This window comes from Lepisosteus platostomus, chromosome 14 (assembly GCF_059453375.1).
Source record: "Lepisosteus platostomus isolate fLepPlt1 chromosome 14, fLepPlt1.hap1, whole genome shotgun sequence".
In the NCBI taxonomy this organism is placed as follows: domain Eukaryota; kingdom Metazoa; phylum Chordata; class Actinopteri; order Semionotiformes; family Lepisosteidae; genus Lepisosteus; species Lepisosteus platostomus.
Window position 1 is genome coordinate 2,086,927 of NC_142624.1, and position 15,971 is coordinate 2,102,897.

Genomic DNA, 15,971 nt, shown 5'->3' on the forward strand with positions numbered 1-15,971 from the left:
CCGTCCTGATTGGCCCAGAGCTGCTCTGCTGCTAGTTGTAAACACCTAGCACCCTGGGGGCACCACGCTGCATAGATCCAGGTCCCCTCTGCCCCCCCTCCCCCCCCCCGAAGATCCTCCTTCCACAGGAGGGAGAGGAGGAGTTGGCTCACCTTGAGGTCCTCCAGGTTAGGGGGCAGGGCTAAGTGCTTCGCCCCTCCCCCTGGAGGCTGGCCCTGGCGGCTCAGTCCACCCTGATTGGAGGACCCCGGGTTGGAGGCGGGCGTGTTACGGGAGGGGGAGGGGCCCACGGTGGAGGAGGTCTGCTGATCGGCTGGCGGCCTTAAGAGAGAGACAGAGAGGTGTGACGATAACAGAACAGGGGCAGGCAGAAGGAAGTGAAATAAAAAAAAACAAAAAAGGAGAAACAAACACAGACAGGCGACAGAGCCAGTGTTGTGCCTGAACAGGGAAGCTCTTTTGTAGAAAAGCTCAGTCGCCACAGGCTGAGAAACGACAGATTTTTAGACTACAGGCGGGTCAGCTGTCTTAACGAGCCACGATGACAAGCCGATGTAAATTCCTGAATGACAGGAGGGCAGAGACAGCTCAGGCGAGACGAATCACGTCCTTCCGCGCAGCCCGAGTTTGCTAAATCGAGCCCAGCAACGAACTTCACAACTTCATGTGGCAGTTTCTGCGCTAAGGTCAGATAACGTGCAGATACAGAAACAACAGAGACACTCCAGCCCACTGCAGCATCACTCGACAGCCCACACACTCACACTTGAGTCCTGCGGTCGGACTTTAACACAGACACAGACACGAAGACAGCAGCCTTTCTACAGACTCCATTTCACCCTGGGCCTCACTAGAGCAGCGTGGCGTGGTAGTTTATAAAGAGACACACTTGTGTGTGTGCACACACACAGTCACCTGGGCGGTGTGCACACAAACTTGGGTGGTGTGTACCCACTCTGCCTAATACTCACACACACTTGCTTGCACGCTTGCACTTGCTTGTGAACACGCACTCACTCCCTGGGGCGCTGTGCGCGCACACACACACTCACTCCCTGGGGCGCTGTGCGCGCACACACACACTCACTCCCTGGGGCGCTGTGCGCGCACACACACACTCACTCCCTGGGGCGCTGTGCGCGCACACACACACTCACACTCACTCCCTGGGGCGCTGTGCGCGCACACACACACTCACACTCACTCCCTGGGGCGCTGTGCGCGCACACACACTCACACACTCACTCCCTGGGGCGCTGTGCGCACACACACACACTCACTCACTCCCTGGGGCGCTGTGCGCACACACACACACTCACTCCCTCCCTGGGGCGCTGTGCGCACACGCGCTCACACACTCACTCACTCCCTGGGGCGCTGGGCGCACACACACACACTCACTCACTCCCTGGGGCGCTGTGCGCACACGCGCTCACACACACACACACTCACTCCCTGGGGCGCTGTGCGCACACACACACACGCACAAACACACACTCACTTGGGCGGGGCAGGCAGGATGGCCTGGTAGTTGTAGTGCTGCTGCTGCTGGCTGATGATCTGCAGCTGCAGGAAGAGCTGCTGCTGGTGCAGGATCTTGGCGTAGGAGGAGTCCAGCGGGGCCGGCGGCTCGCGCTCCGGCTTCTGGTCCGGCGGCACGTACTGGTGGTACTTGAGCTTCTTCACCTTGGGCTTGCTGTCCTTCGCCTTCTTACTGCGCTGGCTGGGGCGCTCGGGGCCCGGCTTGCCCTGGGGCTGCTGCAGGGGCGCGAGGGAGGAGCGGGAGTGAGGAGGAGGAGGGAGAGGGACAGAGAGAGGGACAGAGAGAGGGAGAGGATGCATGAGTGAGGAGGAGGAGGACGGAGAGGGGGAAAGGCCAGGGAGAGGAGATGGGAAGGCGGGGGGGAGAGAGAGGGAGAGGATGCGTGAGTGAGGAGGAGAAGGCCGGAGAGCGAGAGGGAGGGAGAGAAGGCCAGGGAGAGGAAGAAGATGGGGTAGTGAGGAAGAGCACCAGGCAGAGGGAGTGAGGAAGTGGGAACAAGAACAGGGGAAAAGACAGAGGTTTAGAGGGGGTGAGAGGGAGAGGGAGAATGAAGCAAGCAGACAGTGGGAGGGTGGAGTGGTAGAGATGGCAGGGTCAAGGGTCAAGATCAGAGCAGTTTAAAGAACAAGAAAGCACAGAAAGAAGAAGATGAAGTACCAGGCAGGGAGAGTCAGGAAAGGACACCACAGTGACAATGGAAGTAACCAAAGGATGAAGAGGAGCAAAAGAAACAGCCAGCAGGTGTTCTGCCTGCTCTGTACCGACTGGTGCAGAGAGCTGTCACTCACCTTGATGAGAGAGGGGGTGGGCCGGCTCTGAGCTGGCGCTGCCGCCCCATTGGTCAGCTTCTGCTGGGGGGCTGGTGGTTCCGGGGTGGGCGGGGCCAGAGAAAGAGACTGTGGAGATGTGATTGGTTAAAGCCGAGGTGAGCACATTTGCGCCCGCCCCCCAGATTCCCACCTGGACATCATGGACAAGACGGCGAGTGGGCGGTGTGTGGAGAGGCAGCAGGAGGACGGCGCGCGTCGAGGGCTGCTGTACCTGTGCGGGCGAAGGCGTGCTGCTCTGCGCCTGCGTGTCCATCAGGGGCGAGGGCTGGGGGACGGTGCTGGCAGGGGACCCCCGGCTGCCAGGCTGGTCGGGGGACAGGGCGTCGCTGCTGTCCTCGTCGAAGGACGAGCTCTCGCCCGCCACCTTCGGGAACTCCGTCTCTAGAAGAGCGAGGCAAGGAGAACGGGGAGATAAGCCATCGGCACCTTCCGCGTCTCGATAGGACAATGTATCCCGACCTTAGTAACCTCTCTCGGGGGAGGTTATCCTATCTGAGGCTGCAGATATCAGTGGTATCAGATTATCCTATCAAAGTCCCTGTTGTTAAGATTACAATTCTGACTGTGGGATACGACTGATTCTCACAGTGAGCGAGGCACCAGAGTCTCACTGATGAAGACCTGCAGGGATCAGTGAGGAAGGCTCTGTGTTACTGTGACAGGCCGACTGGGGTTCACTGCCCCCCTCACTGATGAAGACCTGCAGGGATCGTGAGGAAGGCTCTGTGTTACTGTGACAGTCAGACTGGGGATTACTGCCCCCCTCACTGATGAAGACCTGCAGGGATCGGTGAGGAAGGCTCTGTGTTACTGTGACAGGCCGACTGGGGTTCACTGCCCCCCTCACTGATGAAGACCTGCAGGGATCGGTGAGGAAGGCTCTGTGTTACTGTGAAAGCCAGTCAGACTGGGGTTCCCCAGTGTCCCCCTCACTGATGAAGACCCCCAGGGACCGGCGAGGAAGGCTCGGGGTCCTCACCGATGATGACCTGCTTGAGGCTGCCATGCACGGGCAGGATGTTCTTCTGGATCAGCTCCATGGGCCCGGGCCGCTGGGAGATCTTCTCGTTGAGGTCATCGGCCAGACGGGCCCTCTTCAGCCTCAGCTGCTTGGCCTGGAGGGAGGGCTCCGCCGACGTCTCTGCACGACACGCGCGCGCCCCGTTAACTGCGGCACCGTGCGCGCGCACACCCCGTTAACCCTCGCAGGCACACGAGGTGGCACTCGACCTGTGGACCCCTCACCCTCCATCGCCAACGCACCAGCGTCAATGGCTACACCGGGGGAAACACGCCTAAGGCTTTCCTGAAGATCAAACTACATTCAAGGTCTAAAACATACAAACAAACTGCGGACCAAATGAGGGGCTTCCCACGCCTCACCTCTGCACTGCACACTCTCTCGCTGCTAAATGCAGAGGAGTGTGGAGGCCCGTCCCACGCACTGTCAGGTCTGACCCGAGCTGCGTCACCGAGAGTATTTATGAACGGTCTGATTCACAGCTCTTCAGTGGCTCACAAGTACGGCGCCTCTCCCCGCCCCCCCCCAGTGCCAGGGCAGACCACAGGCCAGGAGACGCGGCCGCGCGCGCTCGACACGGCCCCTCAGACTGCGCAGCCTGTGCAAACAGCGAAACGAAACCGAAAGGGGAAACGGAGGAGAAGGCAAAAGCTGCCGTTTAATATCCTGCTATCAGACGGCCAGAAAGGCCCTGACCGCACACAGTGCACGGGGAACAGGCCGAGCTCTGCACCTCGGCGGACACCTGCTCGACGCTGGACATGCGCTCGACACCCGCTGACTGGAGGGGGAGTGTCGCCCACACGCCAGAACAAACTGTCGAGCTCGGCTCATGTCACTTTCTCACAAGTTACATGAGCTGCAGCTCCGTCACCCTGCAGCTCCATCACCCTGCAGCCCCACTGGAGCCCAGCAGGGTGAGCCTGGCCAGGACCTGGAGGGGAGGCTCCTGGGATCAACTGAGGCTGCTGCTGGGAGAGGTGTGAGTGGGGCCAGCAGGGGGCGCTCACCCTGCGGTCTGTGTGGGTCCTGATGCCCCAGTATAGTGACGGGGACACTACACTGTAAAAAGGCACCGTCCTTCGGATGAGACGTAAAGTCTTGACTCTCTGTGGTCATTAAAAATCCCAGGGTGTAGAGGTGTAACCTGTCCTGGCCAAATCTCCCCCTGGCCTTTACCCATCATGGCCTCCTAATAACCCCCCTCTCTGAACTGGCTCCATCACTCGCTGGGCGAGCACCACCACGCTCCTGCGCGATCCAGACAGGAAGACACGACCCGCTGTGGCTTCGCAGCGCCCCCGCTGGTCAAACGCCGTTAACGCACACCGCGTGGGTGGGTACGCACCCTCCAGGATGTGCATCCTGACCAGCTCCGAGCGCTCCGGGCGCGAGCGGATCTTCCTCTTCAGGTAGTCCTCGGTCTGGGGACAGACAGACAGGCAGGCAGAGACGTTAGCGCAGGGGCTCCGGGCACAAGGACAGAAACACAGAGCCGCGCCGAGAGAGAGCCTCACCCGCGCTCGCTCCAGACTTCTCCTCTGTTCGTGGAAAGCAGCTGGACTTTTCAGTGCTGGAAGAGAGAAAGGACAGAGAGAGGGGTTCATACAGACACACTGACTGGACACTCCAGTACATGAACACTGCACTGAGAGAGAGAGGGGTTCATACAGACACACTGACTGGACACTCCAGTACATGAACACTGCACTGAGAGAGAGAGAGGGGTTCATACAGACACACTGACTGGACACTCCAGTACATGAACACTGCACTGAGAGAGAGAGGGGTTCATACAGACACACTGACTGGACACTCCAGTACATGAACACTGCACTGAGAGAGAGAGGGGTTCATACAGACACACTGACTGGACACTCCAGTACATGAACACTGCACAGAGAGAGAGAGGGGTTCATACACACACACTGACTGATCTTGTGCACAACACACGGACCGCGTGGCGACCGAGAGACAGAGTGAAAGCAGGAACCGCTCAAAGCAAAACCTCCGATCATTCGCACTGCTAAGCCCCCACCAAGAGCGTCCCGTACAGCACCGGGGCCACATCACGCCCCCCGCAGTTCTGACCGCGAACGAGACAGCGACTCCAGGCCGGGTGCAGGCGCGCGCGGGCACTCAAGACCGCGGGAAGCCGAAGACACCCCTGGCACTGCATCTGGCCAGCAGGACGAAAAGCGACAGCTCTTGAGGTGACCCGTTTCAAATTCCCCCTACGCAGAAACGCCTGGCCTGCACTCCTGCCGACGCCGACGCCCTGCAGGAGGCGCCCTGGTGCACGCGGGGGGGGTGTCTGCCGGCTTTCCCTTTCTCTTCAAACATTTCCCTTTCTCTTCAAGCGCAGAATCACTCTGACCCTCATCTGAGACTCCCTTTCCTGATCCGCTTCCTCAATCAACTCAGTGGCCGGTCCACCCCACCCCCAACGCTGCCGAAGGGGCGGCCCTGCCCCCCCACAGCCAACACCGCCGGTCCCCCCTCTTCCCAGGTCACCCCCGCGGAGCCCGACGCCCCTTGAGGCCGCATCCCGAACGGAAACCCAGCGCCTTACCCGACATCGCGCCCGTCCTGCCCCGGCTCGCTCCCCGCAGCACCGCCAAGCCAGCACAAGCAGCCCGAGCCCCGTGAGCGGACGAGCCCACGAGAGCCCCCCCCGACCCCCCGAGTCCGCCGACGAGCCCCTGGCTCGGAGCGGCAGGGTGCGGAGCGACTGACCGCCCCCGTCTCGCCACTCTCCGGACTAGCGAGCGGACGCCGCGCTCGCCTCCCTTGCGTTTCTCTTTCTGCCGCTGTGGACTGACCCCTCCTGCGCACACCAGCGACACTTTTAAGAATATTTCCGTGAACATCCCCCTCCCCCCCAGCCCCCATCTCGGCTGGGCTAGTTCTCCAATTCCTCCTGCACAGTAAGAGAGAGAGCAGAAGCGTTCGCACCCGCGATACCCAGACTCCCCCCCCTCCTTCCCCCTGCTCTCTCTCTCTATCTCTCGTTTTCACACTCACTTTCTCCCTCTCTCACTCTGAAACAGGAAGTGAAATCGTGCGAGCCCGTTCCCCAGACCATGACGGAGAAAGAGCTCTGTTTTGAAAAGGCAGCCCAGCCCACAACACATTAATGATCTGCCAAGGCCGGCGCCCGAGCCCTAAAGCCGAAGGGTCTCCCGGCTGCCCTACAGCCCTGCGGAGAAACATGACTCGTGTGACTCGTGTGGCGGCTTCGAACGCTACTACGAGCCCCCGAAGTGGGAGGGAGGGGGTTGAGGGTTCGGGATCTGGGGGGGAATTCGAGGATTCTGAGAACCACAGAGTGGCGTGTGGTCTGCCGGGGGCCTGACCTCCGACCTCTGACCCCTGGGCTTCTTCCCACCCTCACCCAGCCCCCGGAAATTGCCGCGGCGATGTTTGAGGAGCTGCTCCCAATGGGGAGCCCCCACCCCTCCTCGACGGCGCACCCTCGACGGCGCAGGAGCCTACCCCAGCAAGCAACGGGCACGGGGCAGGCCACACCCTGGACGGGACGCCAGTCCATCGCAGGGCAGACACGCACTCCCACCAGTGACTCCAGAATGATCCCACCAGCCTGCCTCTGGACCGGGGGGGGTGGGGGGGGAACCGGAGCACCCAGAGGAAACCCACGTGGACACGGGAGAGAACATGCAGACTCCACACAGACAGCGCCCAGGAATCGAACCCGGGGCCCCAGCGCCGCGAGGCAGCAACGCTAACCTCTCCGCCACTCTTCATCGCCCTCTGCTGGCTAACTCCTTACAGGCGACGCCTCCCTCCGGCAGTGCAGACGAGAGGACCGGGCCACCGTGCACACGCACACACACCCCCCCGCATCCCCCCTCCCATCGCCTCAGCGGTTCCCCATTTCAGATCCTCAACTGGAGCTTCCCCAGCGATGACCCGTCTGCGAGCCCAGACCCCACGCGGGCCGGAACCAGGAGGAAACTCGGCCGGAATGCATTTCCCACCGGGGGCAGCGGGCAGCTCTTTACACAGAGGGTGGTGGGAGCCTGGAACAAGCCGTGAAGCCGAGGGCGATACCCCCCGGCTCCTCTCACAGCCCAGCTGGATGAGGCCCTTCAGCCACGGGCCGCAGGTGGCGCTTCTTTACACAGAGGGCGGTGGGAGTGTGGAACGAGCAGTCACAGCTGGTCCCGGCCCTTGCTTCTCTCTCGCGAAAAAGCGGGACGAGAAGCTCGGATCAATTCGTGTACTCGCCACCCAACGGTGCTCGACACGCTGAACGCTCAACGCTCGGCTCGACGACCCCTCACCCGCGTCCTGTCTCGGGCCCTCGAGGGCCCCCCGCCAGGCGGGCTCCGAGAGGGGAAACGCCGCATTGACTTTCGCAGAACGAAAACGGAAGTGGCCCCCCCCGGCCGCCGACTTCACACAACGCCACTTCAAAGGAGAGCCGTTCCCCCGCCGAGATCCCCAGTCGGTCGCCGGCCCGGGTCCGCCCCGCCCCGCCCCGCCCACCGCCACGAGCGATCGGATCGATGGCCGAGGTCGAGGGGAGCGGGGAGCACCGGAGACGGCTGTTCCGGACGGGGGAAAAGGCCGAAGGGGCGCCCGCCTCCTCCTCTCCCGCTGCCGGACTGCGCTGGCGCCGTGACGAGAGAGAGAGAGAGAGACGGGGCTCGGCTCTGACGCAGTCGGCCAGAACGGCATGATGGGCGGGTTCGCGGCTGCAGGGAGGGCATGCTCCGCGCGCGCCCCTCCTTTCACCGAGGGGCGCAGAAAGGCAGCCCCCCCCCCCCCGACCCGAGCCGGCGTCCCCAGCCGGTGCGCGGGCCCTGATCGGGCTCCAGGGTGTCAGGGACACCTCGCCACGCGGCCGGGGGCCCGGACTGAAACCAGACCGGCGCGGCTCTCCCACTATCCGGGCGTGTTCAAGAATACCCGGCTTCGGGAACACCACCCCAACACCCACCAACCCACTCCGCCCTCCGTGCAGCAGGGCGCATGCAAGAAGCTTGCCGATCGGAGACCCGTCCGGACTGGAGGATCTCGTCCAGCTGTTTCCTGGAAGCAGCCAGGGTAGCAGTCAAGCCAGGCTTGTTCCACGCTCCCGCCACCCTCTGGGTAAAGAGCTGCCCTCTGTTCACAGCTTTAAACACACTTCCAGTTCCTCTGCAGTTTGTCCTCCGTGTTTCACCTGCCCCCTCCGTCACACTTGATATCTGGCTGCTGACTTGAGCCCACAGCGGCGCCGAGCAGCAGAAACCGACAGTGAAAACGCGCCGTCAGCTCTGCTTCTGTGTGCAGGCCGCACCCTGAACGGAACCGCGGGGCTCCCCTCGGGCCGAGACCAGACACGACACACCGGGGCGCCAGAACCCAGATCCGCCTGGCCCGCGGGCAGGGAGCGGGCTCTCCGTAGACGAAGGAGAGGAACCTGAGCTGCTCGGAAACGGGAACTCGGCGGATTGAGGAACTGGGCTGCAAATGCCAACAGAACCGACCCCCGCCAGACACCGCCGGGCCTGCCTGGCAACCGGGCCGAGCCGGCGAAACGGTATCTCCCTGTTCTGTTGCAACGCAAGCTGGGCTCGCCGAAGCTGGACTCAAGCCCAGGCAGGAACCAGAACCAGTACCAAGCCGTTTCCAACTACTGTCCGTGCAGAGGTGCGCTGCAACTGGACCGGACCGGGGGACGACCCGGCACACAGGAAACGCCGCCTGATGCCGCTCCGCTGTGTGGGGCCGGGCCTCGACGCAACACCCGCCCGGCTGCCTCAGGAGGGGCGCTCGCACCCAGCAGGGAGCCGAACCGGGCCGCTCCAAGCCGAGCGGACTCGGGGTGAGCCGGGCCTGGCCGGACGCACGCACGCACGCACGCAGGGCATCGACCGCAGAGCACAGGAACTGAACCGCCCGAGCCAGTTAGGAAGCTGACGGCATCGCCCCCGCCCCCCTCCCCTCCTTCCCCCCCTCCCCCTTAAGCACCCCAGAACGGCTGGGGCCCCCAGACAGGCGCAGGCGGCACCCCGACTTACGTGGCATGATTCCCTGGCTGACCAGCTCCTCCCGGGTCCGGCGCTGCTGGAGCTTGAGCTGCAGGACTGCATGAGGAGGGGAGAGAGAGAGAGAGAGAGGAAGAGGGTGAGCCGGCGCGAACGGCACCCGCGGGGCGCCCCTCGATCCGCCCGCCTTCCTGCGCCCCGCTTTCTGGCCGTGCGGAGCAGGAGGGGCAGGGGGGGCTTCGGACTGAGAACGCAGCAGCGGGCGAGCAGTGGCCACCCGAAGTCGGCCTCCTGTCCGCTCCGCTCCCGAGACGACAAGGAGAGCAACAGCCGAGGGGCGGCGACAGTCGGTCGACTTCCTGTTTCTCGGATTTGCTCAACGCTGCTGCTGCTGCTCGTGGGTTTTTCTCTCTCTCCTCCTCCTCCTCTCATTTCTGCACAACCTCGCCACAGGAGGGGGGGGAGGAAAAAACAGAAAAAAAAGAAGAACCACTTCCACGTCGCTCAAAACAGGAAGTCGTGGCAGCCAGGAGTGGGGTTCGGCCCCTGTCTCCCCCACCCCCCCCAGTCCTTGATGGTGGGGGAGAGGGGGTGAGGGGTTTGGACAGGGAAAGGGGGTCCGAGCCGCGGCACCGGGAGAAAAAGGGGGTCACCTTCAGGATTCGGTTGCTCTTTTAAAGGGGTTGCGGCCTTGCAGGAAGCAGTAAATCCGAAACCGCCAACTGCTCTGCTGCACGGCCGCCGGCGAGGAGCACCTGACGCGACAGAGTCGGGAAGAGGCTCAGGGGAAGGAGGAGATGGCCCTGCGGCTCCGCAGGACCAGGGCTGAGAAGCACGGCCCCCAGGCGCTAAAAACAGGAAACCCAGGGACCCGCGGCTTCAATAACGCTGAAAGAACGAAAGAAACCTAATCCAGGCATCCACCCGGGGTAGTTCAGAACTCGAAGGGTGGAAACGAGGGGCAGCTGGCAGGACCGATCCCCCCCCGACCACCTGGCCTAGAACTTTCTGGCACTTCCTGGACACTAAATGCTGGGACACCGCTGCCAGAAGGAAGTGGCACGGGCTGGGGGAAGTCATTTAGCGCGACGCAACCTTCTGAAGCCCGGTGGGCAGAGCTGCAAGGGGAGCAGATAATCCCCCACCGCTGAGACAACGGGTCAGAACCGCTACCTGAGAGCTGGCCAAGCCACGGGGGGGCGGGGGGGGGATGGATCGGAACTGGCGGACGAGAGCAAGAGGAAAGCGCACAGAGGAGGAAACCCAGAGAGGCTTCTGCTGTGATAAACAGAGAGGCTCGAAGTGCACCCACTCCCTCTGCGCCTGCCCGAGGGGTCTTTTTTTTCATTTTATTTTGCTGCTGCTGCTGTTGTTGTTGTTGTTGGTTGTTTTTCTGCTGCTGGGCGTCAGAGATTGCAGGGCGATAACAGCCTGGAGCTCCGTGCCGAGTGAAGAGAGAGCCCACAGGTCTGACAGCATAAGCACAGCTCTGCGCACCCACCCAGCTCCCCCCCAATCGCCCCCAAACTGACACCCCACCCCACGCAGAACCCCTCTTGATCGCCCCCCAAATGCTGATCATGACCGGACAAGCGCTGGGTATGCCGGCGCAGTTCCAGGCACAGATAAAGTCTCTATTCCGGGAAAAAAAACATGGGGATCTCTCCCTGGCTCTGCCTCCACCCCCCACCTCCCTCACTGCCCGAAACCCGACTCCAGGTCTGCAGAAACCCAAGAACCACGAAGCCCTCGCTCCAGAGAGGCAGCAGGGGCCCGCTCAAACACACGTTTGAAGAAACCTCAGGTTACACCTTAACCAGCTGTTTGAATCATTTCCTCTTAGCTAAGCTTTAAAAAATAGACAAGAACCCCCCCCCCCGCAAAGAGAGATGCGGCGAGTTATCTTATCGAAAGATTAAGACGCAAAATGGCAACAAGGCCCAGAACCCATCTGTGCTTCCTCCCGAGCGGAGCACAGCTGCCAGCATCTCCACCGCCCTGCTAGGTTTGTCCCTCTTGAGATACCGTAGGCTGAACCCAAAAGACTAGAGGAAGTGGGGACAGTCGCGCTGAGGCCGGACCTTGATACCAGAAACGCCACTTGTTGACAAAGCGATGCTCGTGCGAGTCTCTGGAAAGGACCTAACTCGCGATCGTCTGTTCCCCCCAGTGGGTAGAAGGGAAAGGACGCACGACAAGCACACGGCACAAACCGACACCGCGTCTCAACACTGCCTCCACTGAGCACGTGCAGCGCGAGCCCCACCTTCCCGCAGGCTGGGGTAGGCGTGTCTGCCGCAGCCCAATCGCCTCTGCCGCTTCTCCGGGGCGCCCCCGATGGGTGGGGGAGCCCCCAGGGGGGCGGGCTCGATCCGCATCCTGGGACCCGTGTCCAGCATGCCCGGAGCAGGTCGGCCTCACGAGCGGGGTTCACCAGGCGGTCCGGCGACAGGTTCGACTGGAGACGGAAAAGTCTAAACGCAGGTCCGGACCGGCGCACAAGTCATGATCCAGCGTCGACTGCAGACGCACGGATTACAGAAATACAGACAGGGGATAGACTCAGAACAGTCTCCAACAACTGCTCCTGCTGTGTTCAGATGGCGTCCCGGGCGGCGTTCAGGTCCTAGACCACGCGGCCTCTTGGGGTCACGGGGTCACAGGGTCACGCGGGGTCCGTTTGGGTCCCACACACGAAGCCACCCTTCAGCGTCGATACAAGGCTCCGCCGCAGGATCGGGGGAAAACAGGCGACAGGGGTGAGAGCCACCCCCCTCGTAGGGCACGGGCGTCTCTCTCAATCCGGACCAGGGGCACGCCGGCTGGGGGGGGGTCCGTGCTGTGCCCTGGCGACACCCCTCCTCCCTCCGGCCAGCCTCGCCCCCCCACCGCCTTTGGGTGGGCAGGCCCTGCTCTCTCCGCTTCAGGGAACGGCCGACGGGACTTCCAGGGAAGACTCGGATATCTGCAAGCACTCCGGCACGGGAACCGTCACTCGAGGAGATCCTGGCTCCGCTCCGGCAGTGGGGGCAGGTCCCAGCCGGGCTGACGGACTTGACTGATTGATCGATCGATCGATCGATCGATGAAAGAATTCCTCACCGTGCCAAACGGGAAAACACGCTTTCGTGTGGACAGTGCATTCCACAAATCCCACCTCCTCGAGACGCCCGGAAGCAAGGGAAAAAAAAAAAAAGAAGAGAGGAATCCAGGCGCAGCGCAGGGGCGACAGCTGCCAGCACAGAAATAACAAGATCTCAGACGCCAGGCTGTTCAGCGACAGCACCTGCCGAGTCCAGGAGGAGGAACAGATGAGGTCCTGGTCCGCCGAGGTCCGGGGAGCCCCGCCACGGGCCGGTTCCGTTCCCGCCGGAGCAACGGAGCGGGGCAGCAGGGCAGGGCAGGGCAGGGCAGGCTGGCACCGAGGCAGGAGCGCGCACGCCGAGACCGAGCCGGGCGGGTGTGGGGGCCCACAGCTGCTGCGACACGCGATCCCCGCGCGGGAGAGGTCGGAGCAGGGCACGCCCCCCAACCCTGGGGGCGGCCCAGCAGGGCCTGGCGAGACTCCTGCTCCGCTCCTCTCCAGGTTTTCCCTCCGCGGCACGCGCCCCTGCTGGGGCAGCCTGGACACCGGCTCTTCGCCGCCACGAACCGGTGCGGACCGAGGCGCGAGCACGACTCGCTGGTCAGATCCACACGGAACGCGGCAGGAAGCCTCCTCCTCCTCCTCCTCCGGGGGGCGCCGTAACCCAGAGGCTGTCCGGGGGGGTTAACCAGTCTCAAGCTGAGCTCCCCCTGAATGCCGAAGCCCCCCCCCCACTCGACTGCAGATGGGCTCACAGTTTTAAATAGCAAAGCCAGCTGGCCCCGCCGTCTATATCGAGCTCGGTGTCAACTGTACAAGCACGGGCTCGGGTTACTCACAGATATTCCTGCCTGCAGGCAAACACGCCTCCCTCCCCCCTTCTCCCGCGGTCTGCTCTAACCTCGCACCCCCGCCCACAAACAAACCCACCCAGAACCCCTCTTCAAACTCCCCCACACACTGACAACCCACCTCAGCCAGAACCCCCTCTTGATCACCCCCCAAACTGACACCCCACCTCAGCCAGAACCCCCTCTTGATCACCCCCCAAACTGACACCCCACCTCAGCCAGAACCCCCTCTTGATCTCCTGAGGTCGGTGTTGACCTCGAACCCGTGCCCCATCTCCCCCTGGCGCATCAGACTGACGTGCTGAGGTCCAAACGGACCGTTCGAAAGGGTCAGAGACGGGTCAGGCTCCTCTCCGGGTCCCTCAGTACCACAGACCCCAGCCGCTCAGAACACGAGTGACATACCTGCACGATCGCCATCACTTAATCTAAGCCCTTCTACGTTTTTCTGGGGACAGACTCCCTGAACAGATCTTTAGGACCCCTAGGGTGCCCCTGATGCCCGATTCTGAACCCCTGCCCCACACCCCACCTATTAATGCAAACCTCAGGCCCGTGTGCAGCTGTAGCAGGATCCCTGGCGAGATTCCTGCTTTCTAAAGCCAGCAGCTCGACCTCTCTGACGCATTTACCCCTCCGCCAGGATTTGCCGAGCACGTCACCCACTGAGCACGAGACGGGTTTTCAGCCACTTTCTCTAGTTTCAGCTACAGCAGGGATCCCCAGTCCCGCCAGTCAGTGCATCTACAGCAGGGGCCTCAGTGAAAGGCTGAATTGTTAACTGTAAACATCCTCTAACCTATTCACCCTGGCTTTTCAGAAATCTGTTTGGGATTTTATTTACATACAGCACAACCAGTTAGGACATGAGGGTCACGACCCAACGACGCACCCTTCTCGTAAACTGCCAGCCTACCATGTTCTAAACCAGCAGCTCCTCCCGCTTTTGCAGTTCTTGTGCTGAGCACCAGAGAGCACCCCTGAGCATCAGACAGCAGACTCTTTGCTAAGCCCTCCAAGGGGAGAGTTAGAGAGGCCCCTCTGTCCTGCGCTGAAAGTCAGGGGGCTGGAGTTCCCAAACAAATACCCCAGTATGAGATGGAGACGCTGTGCAGCAGCTGGAGCTGTCCCTATGGTGACCTGTAGAACCATGGGCCTGACTTCTTGGCTGTTAAAGACACCAGGGCACTGTTTGTAAGAGCAGGGGTGTTCAGGTGGGGCTGCTGGTGCAGAATGGCCACTGTGCGTCTCCCAGCTTGCAATTCAATACACTCCATCGCACCCTGACAGCACTTCACATGCACAGAGGAGATGATTCACTTCATCCTCTCCTGATGTCCAGCTCTATCTCAAGCAAACCACCTCCTAACGCACAGTGTCCCCAGTCACCATACCGGGCTGTGGGCTTGGGGCTTCTGGCTCAGAGTGCCACCTACTGGTCCCTCAGTACCAACTGCAGCAGCAGTAGTAGTAGTATACAAAGCAACAAGTAATAGGTTTATTCCACGCTGAAAACAAAAGAAGAAAGAGAACAACGTTTCGGCCGTGGAGCCCTCTTCAGGTTCTTCACCTGAAGAGGGCTCCACGGCCAAAACGTTGTTCTCTTTCTTCTTTTTTTCCCAGCATGGAATAAACCTATTACTTGTTGCTTTGCAGCCTACGCATGCTGACGCAGCTCCCCACCTGCAGTAGTAGGATGGCTGTACACAGTTATAGCTGGCGTGACTAAAATCAGTCATTCAGATGGCCTGCCCTGGGGATGCCTCCATAGGTCACGACTCACACCAGCTGCGCTGTGCTTTTCCTGGGGTCTTGCTCCTGGCCGGGGGGCGTGGCTGAGGTTTTATCCACAGACTCCCCCCACAGGGCACCCTGACTGCCCCCGGCCTCCGGAGATCAATACAGAAGGCGCCAGCCTGCGCTGCTCTCGCTGAGGAATTCGCAGACAGCGCCTCGACCTGTCTCAACAGAGCAGGGCCGCCCCAGCCCACCGAGCTGTTTCGACACGATTGCGACAGATCCCTCGCACACCTCCCCAGCAGCCCCAGCCACACCTGACTGCTCCTGGAGTACCCACACTGCCCCCCGGGAAACATCCCCTCCCATCAGCCCTCCACCTCCTCGGCCGCGCCAGTCAGCTGCAGCGCGTCTCCTGCACACCCCTGTGCAGCCTGCTTGGTGCAACTATCACTGCCCCTGGTGCAACACCAGCAACTGACACTGCCCCTGGTGCAACAGCACCCCTGGTGCAACCCCAGCAACTGACACTCCTCCTGGTGCAACACCAGCAACTGACACTCCTCCTGGTGCAACAGCACCCCTGGTGCAACCCCAGCAACTGACACTCCTCCTGGTGCAACCCCAGCAACTGACACTCCTCCTGGTGCAACCCCAGCAACTGACACTCCTCCTGGTGCAACAGCACCCCTGGTGCAACCCCAGCAACTGACACTCCTCCTGGTGCAACACCAGCAAATGACACTCCTCCTGGTGCAACAGCACCCCTGGTGCAACCCCAGCAACTGACACTCCTCCTGGTGCAACACCAGCAACTGACACTCCTCCTGGTGCAACACCAGCAACTGACACTCCTCCTGGTGCAACACCAGCAACTGACACTCCTCCTGGTGCAACAGCACCCCTGG

General features: G+C 61.8%; 1 protein-coding gene across 5 annotated transcripts in view; it reads right to left on the minus strand.

Moving 5' to 3' along the window:
* The window catches only part of LOC148648655 (myocardin-related transcription factor A-like), a 32,052-nt gene that overhangs the window by 7,204 nt on the left and 8,877 nt on the right, over positions 1–15,971 (minus strand). For 2 of the 5 annotated variants that reach the window (XM_088606388.1, XM_088606391.1), the window contains 8 exons: positions 9,424–9,489; positions 4,912–4,967; positions 4,743–4,818; positions 3,353–3,514; positions 2,585–2,754; positions 2,332–2,439; positions 1,502–1,758; positions 153–321 (listed from right to left, as the gene is read on the minus strand). In XM_088606388.1, the coding sequence (XP_088462514.1) occupies positions 153–321; positions 1,502–1,758; positions 2,332–2,439; positions 2,585–2,754; positions 3,353–3,514; positions 4,743–4,818; positions 4,912–4,967; positions 9,424–9,489 (1,064 nt within the window). Of the gene's footprint in view, positions 1–152; positions 322–1,501; positions 1,759–2,331; positions 2,440–2,584; positions 2,755–3,352; positions 3,515–4,742; positions 4,819–4,911; positions 4,968–5,966; positions 6,189–9,423; positions 9,490–11,656; positions 13,060–15,971 lie in introns of those variants that run through there. The other 3 variants (XM_088606390.1, XM_088606387.1, XM_088606386.1) reach the window with 3 other exon arrangements.